The 13,938-nt window shown below is 44.4% G+C and overlaps 1 protein-coding gene across 1 annotated transcript in view; it reads left to right on the forward strand.

Annotated features, from left to right (window-relative positions):
- The first annotated feature begins 4,878 nt into the window (after positions 1-4,878).
- Positions 4,879-13,938, forward strand: part of LOC145359798 (roundabout homolog 2-like) — a 286,183-nt gene continuing 277,123 nt past the window's right edge. Inside the window, exon 1 of the mRNA XM_080214574.1 lies at positions 4,879-5,317. Within this exon, the coding sequence (XP_080070700.1) occupies positions 5,266-5,317 (52 nt within the window). The 5' untranslated portion in view covers positions 4,879-5,265. The remainder of the gene's footprint in view (positions 5,318-13,938) is intronic.

Here is a 13,938-nt window from a genome sequence, read left to right on the forward strand (position 1 = left end):
AAAGATTTACATTTATACATTATCTTTCACTAGCTCAGGGACCACGATTTACTAGACTGCCAATAATGTATTTTAACATAGAATCATAGAATCCCTACAGTGCAGAAGCAGGCCATTCAGCCCATCAAAACAGCACTGACTCTTTATTGTGACAGCATCTTATCCTGTTTAAAAACACTTAAACAAATGATGAAATAATTTGAGAGATCTTGGTTGAGGGATAAATATTGACCAGCGCACCCGGTACACAAAACTCTTCACTTCTTCTTCTCTGGGGAGTTAGTGGCATTGTAATAAAGTCACCTTACTAGTAATCCAATGGCCCAGGATAATGCATTGGGGACACGGATTCAAATCCTACCATGGTCAATTCAATTAATGAATAGGAAAATCTGAAATTGAAAGCTAGAATCAGTAATGGTACCTATGAAACTGTCATGATTGTCATTAAAAACCCATCTATGTCCCCCAAAAACCCACTAATGTCCTTTAGGAAAGGAAATCTGTTGCCCTTGTTTGATCTGGCCTTCAATATGGCTCCAAACCCATAACAATGTGGTTGACCCTTAACTGTCTTTTCAAATAGTTTTGAAAGTCAGTCAGTTCAAGGGCATTTAGCAACAGGCAATAAATGCTGGCCTTACCAGCACCAGAAAGAATTTTGTTTTAAGATGAGATCTTTAATACTCACAGGAAAGAACAGACAGAGCCTTGAATTAACATCCCACCTGAAAGCCAACACCCCAAATGGTATAGCACTTCCTCAGTACTGTCTGGTGCCAGCCTAGACCATTGACAATCTGTGGAGTGAGGTTTGAAACCATAACTTCTGATTCTGAGGTGAGGGCCCACTGAGCCAACAATCACTTCCACACGCTCCGACATTATGAATTCCTATATTACTGGTGAAGGCAGAAAAACATAGAATGGAGCATGAAAACATCTTCATAAGGTGATGAAATGGTTAATGGTTGATTTCCAATACCATCCTCCTTGTGAATAGAAAGGCCTGGGGGGAGGAATGGGGTGGGGGCGGTGAGGGGGGGGTGGTGGTGGTGGGGGACAGAGACTGTTCGATATATACATACATCCACTTTTCCACTTCAACCTCTATCATTTTGACCTCCCACATACGGCAGTATGGAAATTAAGTTCAGAATGATAGCGTGAATAGTACGTTTGCAAGGTTTATGAGTGAGCTTGGAGAGCACGAATATGGAAAATGATGGACTGGAATCCAGAACATAAAACTGCAAACGATTCAATATTAATTGACATTCACTCCACGATCTCAATCAAGCGACCCATAATATTGGACTAATTCTTTAATTATATCAAAATAAACTTGAATTATCATGCAATATTTAATGGTATTTTGTAACATCATGTTCAAAGTTATTATATTTCATAACCTCTTCAGCTTTTTAATTTATTAAAAGAATATTCAATTCTATTTATCATTTCACATTAATTACATAGTATGTCATTATGTTTTGACTCATGCACTACTATGATTTTCTGCAATATCATCGAGCACTGTGTAGGGGAGGGGCAGGAGCTAAATGTGACAGAATACTAAATCACCGGTAAATGGTGCAGGTTACTTTCACTCACAGAACAGACTTTTAAGTTGTGCAAATTAACATTGAGAGAATGGCATTGGGGTGAACAGGCCACTTCTCACGAGCAGAGGTGGAAGTTCAGGGGAATGAAATCAGGTGGGGGGAAAGGTGGCAAAGAGGAGTTGGGGGGACGTGGAGTGGAATGGGAGGAGCAGGTGGATGGAGACAGAGATGCCATCCCCTTCCTGCTTACAATGTACGTATTTAGAGAAGATATTGCTCACTGGCCTGCTGTCTCCTGTAGGTGTAGGGGAAAATGTAAGTGGACATTTCAAGATAATATATCTGAATTAACAGCTTCTTTTCTCTCTTCATAAAGATGATAACCGTGATGTCAGCGCAATATCTCTGGTTGTTGTGACATATTGTGTAAGATTGAAAGATTACTGAAGGTGCTATCATATTGTGTGGCAGTGTTATATCACTGAGACAGGCTCACATTGTGTGGCAGTGTTATATTACTGAGACAGGCTCACATTGTGTGGCAGTGTTATATCACTGAGAGAGTATCACACTGTGTGGCAGTGTTATATCACTGAGACAGGCTCACATTGTGTGGCAGTGTTATATCACTGAGACAGGCTCACATTGTGTGGCAGTGTTATATCACTGAGACAGGCTCACATTGTGTGACAGTGTTATATCACTGAGACAGGCTCACATTGTGTGACAGTGTTATATCACTGAGTATCACACTGTGGAACAGTGTTACATCACTGAGACAGGCTCATGTTGTGTGATAGTGTTGTATCAGTGAGAAAGGATTACATTGTGTGACTGTGTTATATCACTGAGAGAGTATCACACCATGTGACAGTGTGATATCACTGAGAAAGGATTACATTGTGTGACTGTGTTATATCACTGAGCCAGTATCACATTGTGTGACAGTGTTATATCACTGAGCCAGTATCACATTGTGTGACAGTGTTATATCACTGAGCCAGTATCACATTGTGTGACAGTGTTATATCACTGAGAGAGTATCACACTGTGTGACAGTGTTATATCATTGAGAGATATCACACTGTGGGATAGTGTGATGTAATTGAGAGAGGATCACACTGTGTGACAGTGTTATATCACTGAGAGAGTATCACATTGCGTGACAGTGTGATATCACTGAGACATGTTATATCACTGAGACAGTGTCACACTTTGTGACAGTGTTATATCATTGAGAGAGTATCACACCATGTGACAGTTTATATTACTGACACAGGATCACATTGTATGACAGTGTTATGTCACTGAGACAGTTTTACATTGCGTTATGTCACTGAGTGCAGTAACATATTCTTTGTGTCCTATTACTGGTTACAGTTTCACAATCTGTGTAGCATGATTATGTACTGCCTCGCATTCTCCGGAATTACCGTCCCTTTGTTAGAAACCATGGAATCTTTAGTGCACATAAGGTGGCCATTTGGCCCATCAAATCTGCACCAACCCAGAAGAGTTCATAGATTTGATTTGATTTATTATTGTCACATGTGTTAACATGCAACGAAAAGTATTGCTTCTTGCGTGCTATAAAGACAAAGCATACCGTTCATAGAGAAAGAAAAGAGAGAGTGCATAATGTAGTGTCACAGTCATTGCTAGGATGTAGAGAAAGCTCAACTTAATGCAAGGTAAGTCAATTCAAAAGTTTGACAGCAGCAGGGTAGAAGCTGTTCTTGAGTCTGTTGGTACATGACCTCAGACTTTTGTATCTTTTTCCCAATGGAAGAAGGTGAAAGAGAGAAGGTACAAGGTGTGTGGGGTCCTTAGTTATGCTGGCTGCTTTGCCGAGGCAGCGGGAAGTGTAGACAGAGTCATAAGAACATAAGAAACATAAGAAACAGGAGCAGGAGTAGGCCATCTAGCCCTTCGAGCCTGCCCCGCCACTCAATAAGATCATGGCTGATCTGTCGTGGCTCAGTTCCACTTTCCCGCCCTCTCCCCATAACCCTTAATCCCCTCTCTTATCAAAAACCCATCAACCCGCGTCTTAAAAATATTTAGCGAGGCAGCCTCCACCACTTCAACGGGCAGAGAATTCCAGAGATTCACCACCCTTTGAGTGAAGAAGTTCCTCCTCAACTCCGTTCTAAACTGCCCCCCCTTCATCTTGAGGCTGTGCCCCCTAGTCCTACTGTCTTTTTTGAGCGGGAAGAGTCTCTCCACCTCTATCCTATCCATCCCATTCATCATCTTATACGTCTCAATGAGATCTCCCCTCATTCTTCTAAACTCTAACGAGTACAAGCCAATGGATGGGTGGCTGGTTTAGGCGATGCATTGGGCTACATTCATGACCTTCTGAAGTTCCTTGTGATCTTGGACAGAGCAGGAGCTATATCAAGCTGTGATACGACCGAAAGAATGCTTTCTGTGGTGCAGCTGTAAAAACTATGGGCCAAATGTGGGCAACTGGGACTAGCTTAGGGGTTTTAACAAGGGCGGTATGGACAAGTTGATCCGAGGGGCCTGTTTCCATGCTGTAAACCTCTGTGACTCTAAGTTGTTGAGAGTCCTAGCTGATATGCCAAATTTCCTTACAACATTAGTTTTGCTGATCTATAAGTTATTGATTAATTGCTGCCAGTTTTGCAGCTAGACAGCACGTTTCAGTTTTCGATATTGGCTGAAAGATATCTGAAGTTTTTAGCTTTCTTCGAGATGGTGTCCTTTAAATCCTCCTGCAGATGGTGCTGTCTGATGCTGAGGGCTCCCCTGCTCACCGTCACGCTCAGGTTCCTCATCGTTCAGGTGGGAAGCGAGAGGGTGAATGGATGAACGGTGCTGTTGGGACTCTCTCAAGGTGGGGAGCATCAGCAGCTGTGCCTGTGCCCAGCAAACATTTCACCAAGACAGAGGTACCAGCAGAGGCCGCTGGATTGTGACGGGATTACTGACTGTTCCACCTCGGTTCAAATCAGCTACAACTTGTGAACTCTCTGCTCTTGTGGAGCTGTGGGCGAGGCGGGCCAGTGTTGCGGAGCCCGTGTGGTTTTACCCCCTGACACTTGTTAGCATCAAGTTCGATTTAAGTGCCAAACCATCCCCTCTCATTCAGAGTGGCCGTAGGTAGAGGGGAGCTGGACAGTGGAGGGGGGGGGGTTCCCCTGTCTGTTTATCCCGCAGGGATCCCTCCCAGATTGATTGTTCAATCTGATCCCGAGGGGGTGGGGAGAAAGAGGAGGGGGGGGGATGGAGTCGGGGGTGGGGTTGGAAGGTGGGAACGACTCCTGAGAGGCAGAATGTGCGGAGATCTGGGCGGTGGAGGGAGGCGGGCTGGAGTGCGTGACGGAATCAGCTGGGAAGTTGGAACAAGTTAACAAGAGACAACTCTTGTGGAGGCACAAGAGAGAGAGAGAAGGAAGGAATGAATGAATGAATGAATGAGAGTGGAAGCGGCCTGAACATTGAGAAGACAGACAGCCAGGGAGACGCGGAAATCTCTCGCTGGAGGATACATGGGGAAAGCTCTGCCGTCAATTTCAGCCGGAGTTTGAGTGCATTTCACCCCGGGAGTCGAGGGTTCGGATCCTGGACCCGCCGCTGTTTTTCTCGGATCCAGAAAGGAGGAAATTTTTTTTAGTGGAATTTTAAAAAATACTTTATTATTTTGTTTTCTTTGACATCTGGGAGATTCGCGATGCCCGGGACACTGCACTTTCTCCTACTGCTCACTGTCAGCTGGACCAAGGGTAAGAAACCAGAAAATATACAAGAAAGGATTGCTGTTTATAAATGTGGGAGACTGGGGGGTGGATGGTGGGGGAGAAGCGTTAAAACTAAATCACCTTCACCTCGGTGTGGATTTCAGGCTTTTCAGATTCTCCTCAACAATCTACCCCTGACATAGAAAACTGGTTTTGTGAAAATAAATGCCGGGACTTCGCAAATATGAATTCCAACCCCAACCGAACCAGACTGGAATTCATTCCAGGAAAGGGGGCTTTGATGACTCTACTGTGGCTTTAGCTTTCAGAGGGGAAGGGCGAGGATGGAACATTTGATTCCCAGGCAGCATCAGAAAGTTGGTCAAATGTGTAATGCAGATGTGTGCGATTTACTGTGGCTGCCTGAAAAGCGGCAAGGCTCGCAGATAAACTTTGATTCCGCAAGAACTGCCTATGTATGTGTGTGTGAGAGAGGTCCTGACAGATTTCATCACACACACCTTCCCTCTTTCACACACCTCTCTCTCTCACATACATACCTTCTCTAACTCACACCTCTCCTCACACATTCGTCTCTGCTCTCTCTCACACACATACACACAATCTTAACTCTCGCACACACACCTCTCTCTTCTCACACCCACTTGCTCTCCCTCTCTTTCTCTCTCTCTCACACACACATACATACATACAATCTTAACTCTCGCACACACACCTCTCTCTTCTCACACCCACTTGCTCTCCCTCTCTTTCTCTCTCTCATACACACACATACATACATACAATCTTAACTCTCGCACACACACCTCTCTCTTCTCACATCCACCTGCTCTCTCTCTCTCACACACACTTACTTATGGGGGCTAAAGGGATCTTGGGCAGAGGCGGGATCAAGATATTGAATTCGATGATGAGTCATGATTAAAATGAATGGTGGAGAAGGCTGGGGGAGGGGCCGAATGGCCTACCCCTGCTTCTAGTTTCTACTCTGTCTCTCACACACACACACCTGCTCTCTCTCCCGCACACACCTTCCCTCTCACACACACCATCCTCTCTCTCACACAATTCACCTCTCTCTCAAACACACACACATACAAATATAACCGCACTTCAGATATTTTACGCCGAAGATAGATTCAGTAAAAAAATCCCTGCAAAGGAGAAAAAGAAACAAACTAGGGGATAATCTGCCCCGCATTCCCTCCGCTCTCGCCGTATCCTTTAAAACTGCCTGCTATCCCTGCGTGACCTGCCGAAGCTTATCGCTACAAAGGAGGGGATGTACACAAGCGGAACTGTGCTAGGGATTGGAACAGATACACTGAGTATATATTGGAACAGCGATATACATACATACACACACACATTGTGAGAGGCTGCACAGGGAAATCGCCAAATATACAAAACGTTAATAGCTCAAAGTGCCTGAAGGTATTGAGATGCTTAAAGTTGAATGAAGTGAGTTGCCGAAGCAGTCAGGGGGATTTCAGTGTTAACTCGCCGTAAAACAGAGGTGGTCCGATATTTTTTCTTGGTGCGGTTGCATTGCTGAGCTGCTGTCAGGTCCGAGCAGCCTGTATGTGAGAGAGACAATTTAATAGTTTAATATCGAGCTGGGGGTAAGAAAGATGGAGTGAGGCGGGCCTGAGAACACAGACACGTGGTGTAGCTGGGCAAACACGAGAAAAGCCCAAACGGAGGAGTGTGTGTGTGTGTGTTTTAATACAATACCCTCTCCAAACAGGGATCACAATGGAGCTGCCGCTATCATGAGGCGCCAGGGAATTAAGCCAGCTATTTGATTTCTAGAAGAAATTTCAAACAAAGCAACAGTCTTCAGAGAGGCGGAATTTTATTTCTGTGCGATTTGGGGTTAAAATTGTAAACGAGGGTGCGTCAATTATGTATAATGTAACTGAAAATGTTGGATAAACTCATGGCAGGTTTGACAGCATCTGTGGAGAGAGAAATAGAGTTAACATTTCGGATCTAAGTTACCCTTCTGTTTTGGAAGGGTTAGTTAGACTCGAAACGTTAACTCTTCACAGATGCCGGACCTGCTGAGTGTTTACAACATTTTCTGTTATTTCACGTTGCCGGCAACATTCTGCGTTGATTTGTGCGCCAGTTCCTTCTCTCTGACCAAGTGAATGGTGTTTTAAGATTATTTTGTGGGAGTATTCCCCCATGGAAGAGTTGCCCTCTTCAGCTGAGTTTCTGGAGGGGTGGGTACAATCCGAGTGTCCATTCAGACTGTTCCCTTTCAGTTGAGTTTCTGGAGAGGTGGGTACAATCCGAGTGTCTATTCAGACTGTCCCCATCTGTGAGATGAAGCAAAACCCCAGGGGTAGAGAGTGATCTGGATTCGATCCCCCCCTCTATTCAGCCTTCCATTCTACGTTCGGACATGTCTACTCAGTAATTTTGAGATATGTAAATTCTGCCCCCTCCCCGCAAGAAAGGCAGAACAAGTGATCCAAACATGTATCGCTGCCCAGAGTTTGAACTGGGACCAGTTGTGCTGTTGCCACAGGATCTCAGACTGTGAAAGCTCGGATCAAGTCAGTCTAGGACATAAATCCACCTCAAGTTAGTTGGGGGTTAATCCTCCCGACTGTCTGCTCGGTCTCCGACCTTTGAATGAAACGCTTAGCAGCGTTTTGTTTGCAAGTTGCTAGTGTTGGTTCATTAGTGGGTGCAGATCACTTTTTTTTGCCCCCGTGGCCTATTTCCTTGTTTACACGTTCTCCTGTTTTTTTACTTATTTGTCCAGGGGCTTAGTGAATAGAACGATAATAGCGCTGAACATTTGCTAGCTGTGAATTAAGCACGCTGCCATTAACACTTCAATTAAAATGTTCAACACAGGGACGGCCTTCCAGAGAACTAATTATTTTCACCAAAGGTAGGATTACAAAGTTAACCCTTTCGGGACTAGTGTCGATTTTCGGATTCTTTCAGCATCATTATGAAGCTCTCAGTTATGACTCTCTCACACCTCACCTTCATTACCAGCTCCTTTCTGTTACACTCCATTCATTATCAGGCGCTCATTTCTAACCTCTCCTCTCTTATACACCTCCCACTCATTAACGGGTCCTTGGTAAGGGCACTCCCTCTAGTGTACCCACTGTCATTACCAATCCCTTGACTACTCATCGACCCCTCACTTCCAGGGCTTCCTTTTATCACACTCCCTGCTGCACACACGTCCCACGATCATTCTGTGACTCCCGGGATCCCCAAGGTCAAATCCTCGGCCAAAGGAACACTTAGAATTCGCCCAGTGCTAGGGAATTGGAATCAAGAGAGAGGATCACAGAATCGGCTACTAAGCGATTAGAAAGCACTCAAACATCTTTATTGTAAACTCATTAGTTATTGTGAGAGATTCCTGAGCAAACTGTTTTCAAAACAGAAAATGCTGGACTAATTCAGCAGATCTGGCAGCCTCTATGAAGAGAGAAATAGATTTTACATTTCGAGTTTAAGTGATCCTTCTACAGAACTGTTTTATTAATTTTATTAACTGTTTCATTAATAAAGACCAAAGAAAAGAACAAAGAAAATGACAGAGCACAGGAACAGGCCCTTCCGCTCTCCAAGCCTGCACCAACCATGCTGCCTGTCTGAACTAAAACTCCCTACCCTTCCAGGGACCATATCGCTCTATTCCCAACCTATTCATGTAGCTGTCGGGACACCCCTTAAAAGTCACTATCCTATCTGCTTCCACTACTTCCCCCAACAGCAAGTTCCAGGCATCTGCCACCCTCTGTGTAAAAAAAAATCTTACCTTGCACATCTCCTTTAAACCTTGCCCCTTGCACCTTAAACCTGTGCCCCCTCATAATTGACTCTTCCATCCTGGGAAAAAAACTTCTGACTATCCACTCTTCCCATTCCCCTCATAATTTTGTAGACTTCTATCAGGTAATATTAATGTTAATTTTGTTGTTTGTCAGAAAAACCCATCTGTTTCACTAATGTCCTTTAGGGAAGGAAATCTGCCATTCTTACCCAGTCTGGCCTACACGTGACTCCAGAACCACAGCTCTGTGGTTGACTCTTAACTGCCATCTGAAATGGTCTAATAGGCCATTCAGTTTAAGGGCAATTAGGGATGGGGAACGAATGCTGGCTCAGCCAGCAACACCCAGATCCCATGAATGAATAAAAAAAATTGGAAGTGTTGTTGTAAAAGCTGACTGTGTATGAGGCACCTCTCTCATTCTGCAACCTCACATGGACTGAGCTCTTGGTCTGTTGTTGCTCCCTTTCTCACTTTCCTGTCTCTTCAGGGACTATACGTTTCTGCTTGAAGTGACACCCTCTAAATGTCTGCCATTGTCATTAAAGAAAATTACTGCCTCATTACTTTTATTAAAGAAAGAAGAAAATACTTGCAATTACATAGCACCTTTCACAACCTCACAATGCCTCCAAAGGTTTTACAGCCAATGGTTCGGTGGAGGCGGTTCAGAAGAGGTTCGCTAGATTGATTCTGGGTTTGAAGGATCTACCACGAGAGACAGTTGAGTAGCTTGGGCTTGTACTCGCTGGAGTACAGAAGAATTTGATTGAGGTATATAAAATACTCAATGGGATTGGTAAAGTAAACGTTAAACAAACGTTCCCCCTTCTAGAACAGTCTTGGACAAGAGGCCGTTGTTATAGAGTAAGAGGAGGGAGGTTCAAGACAGAGATAAGGAGAAGTTACTTTTCACAGAGGGTTGTGAATCTATCAGACTCACTGTCCCAGAATGTAGTGGATGCAGAATCGATCAATGGATTCAAGAAAGAGACAGATAAGTATTTGATCAAACGTAGGATAAAGGGCATTGGGGAAAAGGCAGGGAAGTGGAATTAGGATGAGATGGAGATCAGCCATGATCACCGAGAATGATGGAGCAACCTCAAAGGGCTGGGTTGCCTACTCTCGCTCCTATGTGCCTATATTCCTATGAAGTTCTGGTGGAATTGTAGTCACTGTTGTAATGTGGGAAACACAGCAGCCACTTTGTGCACAGCAAATTCACACAAACAACAACCAAATAATCTGTATTTGTGATATTGACTGAGATATAAATACTAGCCAGGTTACCAGGGAAAACTCTCCAACATTAGGATATATTTATCTCTGTTGGATCCTTGTTAATATCTTACAGAAATCACATTGCCTTGCCGCAAACGTTTGGTAGGTTTGATGTAACATACTTTCTAAATGCAGCTGAATTGTATGGATGTTGGGTTACAGCATTCTGTTATTTACTGACCTTCACTCTGTTCTGGCACTTTGATACAAGTTTTGCAGTCGTTATAAGGTTTTTCAGTCAGGACACATCTTCAGTTTAAGTTAGAATACTCCTTTTTTACATATACACATATACTTCCAGTGGATTGCTCCCAGTTCTAATACTATTGAACACACTTTCTATACATCTGATCATGTTTTGTCTGCTATTTCATGAGATAGTGTTCATCCTTACTTGAGGATGGCACAGTGGTTAGCACTGTTGCCTCACAGTGCCAGGGACCTGAGTTTCAGTCTTGGGTGACTGTCTGTCTGGAGTTTGCACCTTCTCCGTATGTCTGTGTGGGTTTCATCTGGTGCTCTGGTCTCCTTCCGCGGTCCAAAGATATGCAGGTTAGGTGGACTGGCCATGATAATTGGCCTCTTTGTGTCCCAAGATGTGTAGGTCAGGGGAGTTAACAGGGTAAATATTTGGGATTGTGAGCATAGGACCTGGGTAAGATGGGTTGACGGAAATTGGGTGCAGACACAATGAGCTGAAAGGCCGCCTCCTGCACTGTAGAGATTCCAATAGAACAAGGATGTGCAGGTTAGATTCACTGGCCATTAAATATTGCTCCTCACTGTCCCAAGGTATATATAGGTTTGGGTAAATATTTGGGTGAATATATGGGGTTATCAGGTATGCCTGGGTAAGAGTCGGTGCAAACTTGATGGGCCGAATGACCAACTTGTACACTGTAAGGATTCTCTGATTCTATGAATAGACAATAATCCAGTGATAATCGGTTGGTTTTGGCAAGATCTCAGTGATTACCCATCCCCATCAGAGCTGCAGTAAATCCCTCCAATTAATCTGAAATGGGACAACTGGATCTGGTTGCCAAGGTGCAGTTTTATTTTACAGATTTGTGCATAGAATCACAACATCACCACAATGCAGCAGGAGGCCATTTGGCCCATTGAGCCTGCACCGACAACAATCCCACCCAGGCCCTATCCCTGCACCCCATATATTTACCCTGCTAATCTCCATGTCACCAATGGACAAATTAGCATGGCCAATCCACCTAAACTGTACACCTTTGGACTATGGGAGGAAACTGGAGCACCCGGAGGAAACTCACATGGACACAGGAGAACATGCAAACTCCACACAGACAGTGACCCAAGCCAGGGATCGTACTCTCTTGAGACAACAGCGCTAACCACCATGCCACTATGCCACCCATATCTGGCTTCTCATCCATTCCCCCACCCTCTCCCCCGACTCACTGTTATTGAAGCATCGTTATTGCTCAACCAGCCTTGTAATGCACTCCTCGACCATCTAGTTTGTCCTTGTGTTTTGTTCTGCCTTCTGCCAGTTAGCAAAATGCTTCTGATCAATATCCAGAATGCCAAAAATCATCAGTCACCACTGGGGAGTGATCGATGTTTTGTAACAGCGATGCAGAGGAGAGAGTGACCCAGCAGAACTCCAGAATGCGTTTGGAGATATTTTAAGGCAAAGTGGTTGTCACTTTGTAATCGCATCAATTATTGAAATGTTTGGATAGGAAAGCTAAATGGGAAAAGGGGAGAATTTTAATTCTTTCCACAATTCAACCAACTGATTCTGGGCATTTGCTCCTGGCAGCTGCTGTGCGCCTTGCCAGGGTTGGTCCAGCCTGAGTGCACTTCTTTTTAATGGATGTCGGCTCAAAGCTGGAGGTGGCCCCTTTCCTGATGTGAGCCTGATCTGGCTCAAGGGGAAGGTGAGTGTAGTTTTCAATGCAGCCACCAGGTCAGCAGCTTTGGGAGCGTGGCGTGGCTCCTGTTGGTTTTCCCAGCAGGATTGCTTAATGTCTCAGAGATCTCAAGTAAAAGGAGGCAGCCAAAAGTCAAAGCGAACCTTTGATTCCACTGGCGTGCAGTCAAGCTGGACAAACTCGGCCTCCTGCTCGCTGCCCTGACATACAATCGTGGAATGATACCATTCCACCCCTCATGCCCACATGATGAGACCCACCCCTCTTTCCTTCCCATTGCTTTGCAAATCTCTCCTTATGCAATTTGTTTTTGAGAGCTATTGACTGTCCAGCAACTGTGTGGAATATCAACCTGGTTGTTACATCCTGATCAAGTGACATTCAGGCTGAATGTGATGACTTTGTCAAATCTGTCACCCACAAAGTTCAATAACTGGGGGGAAAAATAGTCTCCACCGTAATGACACAATTTTTCAGAATGCTGGGCCTCCACCTCTGCATCCTATCTTCAAATGCAGATTGATTCAGTGAAAGCCCCCTACCCTCCTTGACAGCGGTTAGGATTCCAAACAAATGACTATGGACGGTCTCAACCAAGTCTCTGTCTACATTTTAATACAATGTGGCACCAACTTATCAATCCCATGCAGGCTATTTGGGTACCATGTTTGGAGAATGGAAACATCTAATAGGCATGGTAGGCTCTCTGGAGCTGGGATTAAGGCGCGATATTAAGCCTCCTACCGAGGGAACTTTACCATCCTTCTTGCTTGCACCTGGTCTAACTGGAAGTGCTAGATAGAAGAACGTTGAGGGATCTTTGCTCTGTGCCTAATCCATATTGGTCTTAAAATTACTTGCCAATGAATGTTACCTGAAATCAGTCCAGGAAGTGGATATTATGGACTGGTTGTGCTTTAATCTGATCAATCCAATAACATCAAGGAGTGGTGAAAATGTGGTAGCTGTTACTACATGGAAAAGTTGAGATGAGTGGCAGGTACCCATTCAACAGGAACGTAGGGACATGGGGATTAGGAGCAGAAGTAGGCAAGTTCAGCCCTTCGAGCGTGACACACCATTCAATCGGATCAAGGCTGATTTCTCACTCGTCTCAAATCCATCTCTGCACCTGTTCCCTATATCCCTTTTTCCTTTTATTGAATTAGAAGTGCATCTGTCTCCTTCTTGAAACCATTCCATAATTCATATTTCACTGCCCTATGGGGCAACAAGTTCCATAAGTTCACGACCCTCTGTGGAAAGTAGTTCCTCCTCATCTCAGTGTTAAATCTACCACCTCACAACCTACACCTGTGACCTCAGATTGCCCCATAAGGGGAAACATTTGGTCTACATTTACTTTAACAATCCCTTTTAAAATTTTATGTGCCTCAATCAGGTCCCCTCTCATTCTCCTAATCTCCAGTGAGTACAAGCCCGAACTGTTTAACCTCTCCTTGTACATCAACCCTTTCATCCCCAGAATCAATCTGGTGAACTTGCTCTGAACTGCCTCCAATGCCACCACATCCTTCCTCAAATAAGGAGACCAAAACTGGACACTATACTCCAGATGTGGTCTCACCAATGCCCTGTACAATTGCAACAACACTTCTCTACTTTTATACTCCAGT

This window comes from Carcharhinus amblyrhynchos, chromosome 29 (genome assembly GCF_965287045.1).
Source record: "Carcharhinus amblyrhynchos chromosome 29, sCarAmb.v2.hapA, whole genome shotgun sequence".
In the NCBI taxonomy this organism is placed as follows: Eukaryota; Metazoa; Chordata; class Chondrichthyes; order Carcharhiniformes; family Carcharhinidae; genus Carcharhinus; species Carcharhinus amblyrhynchos.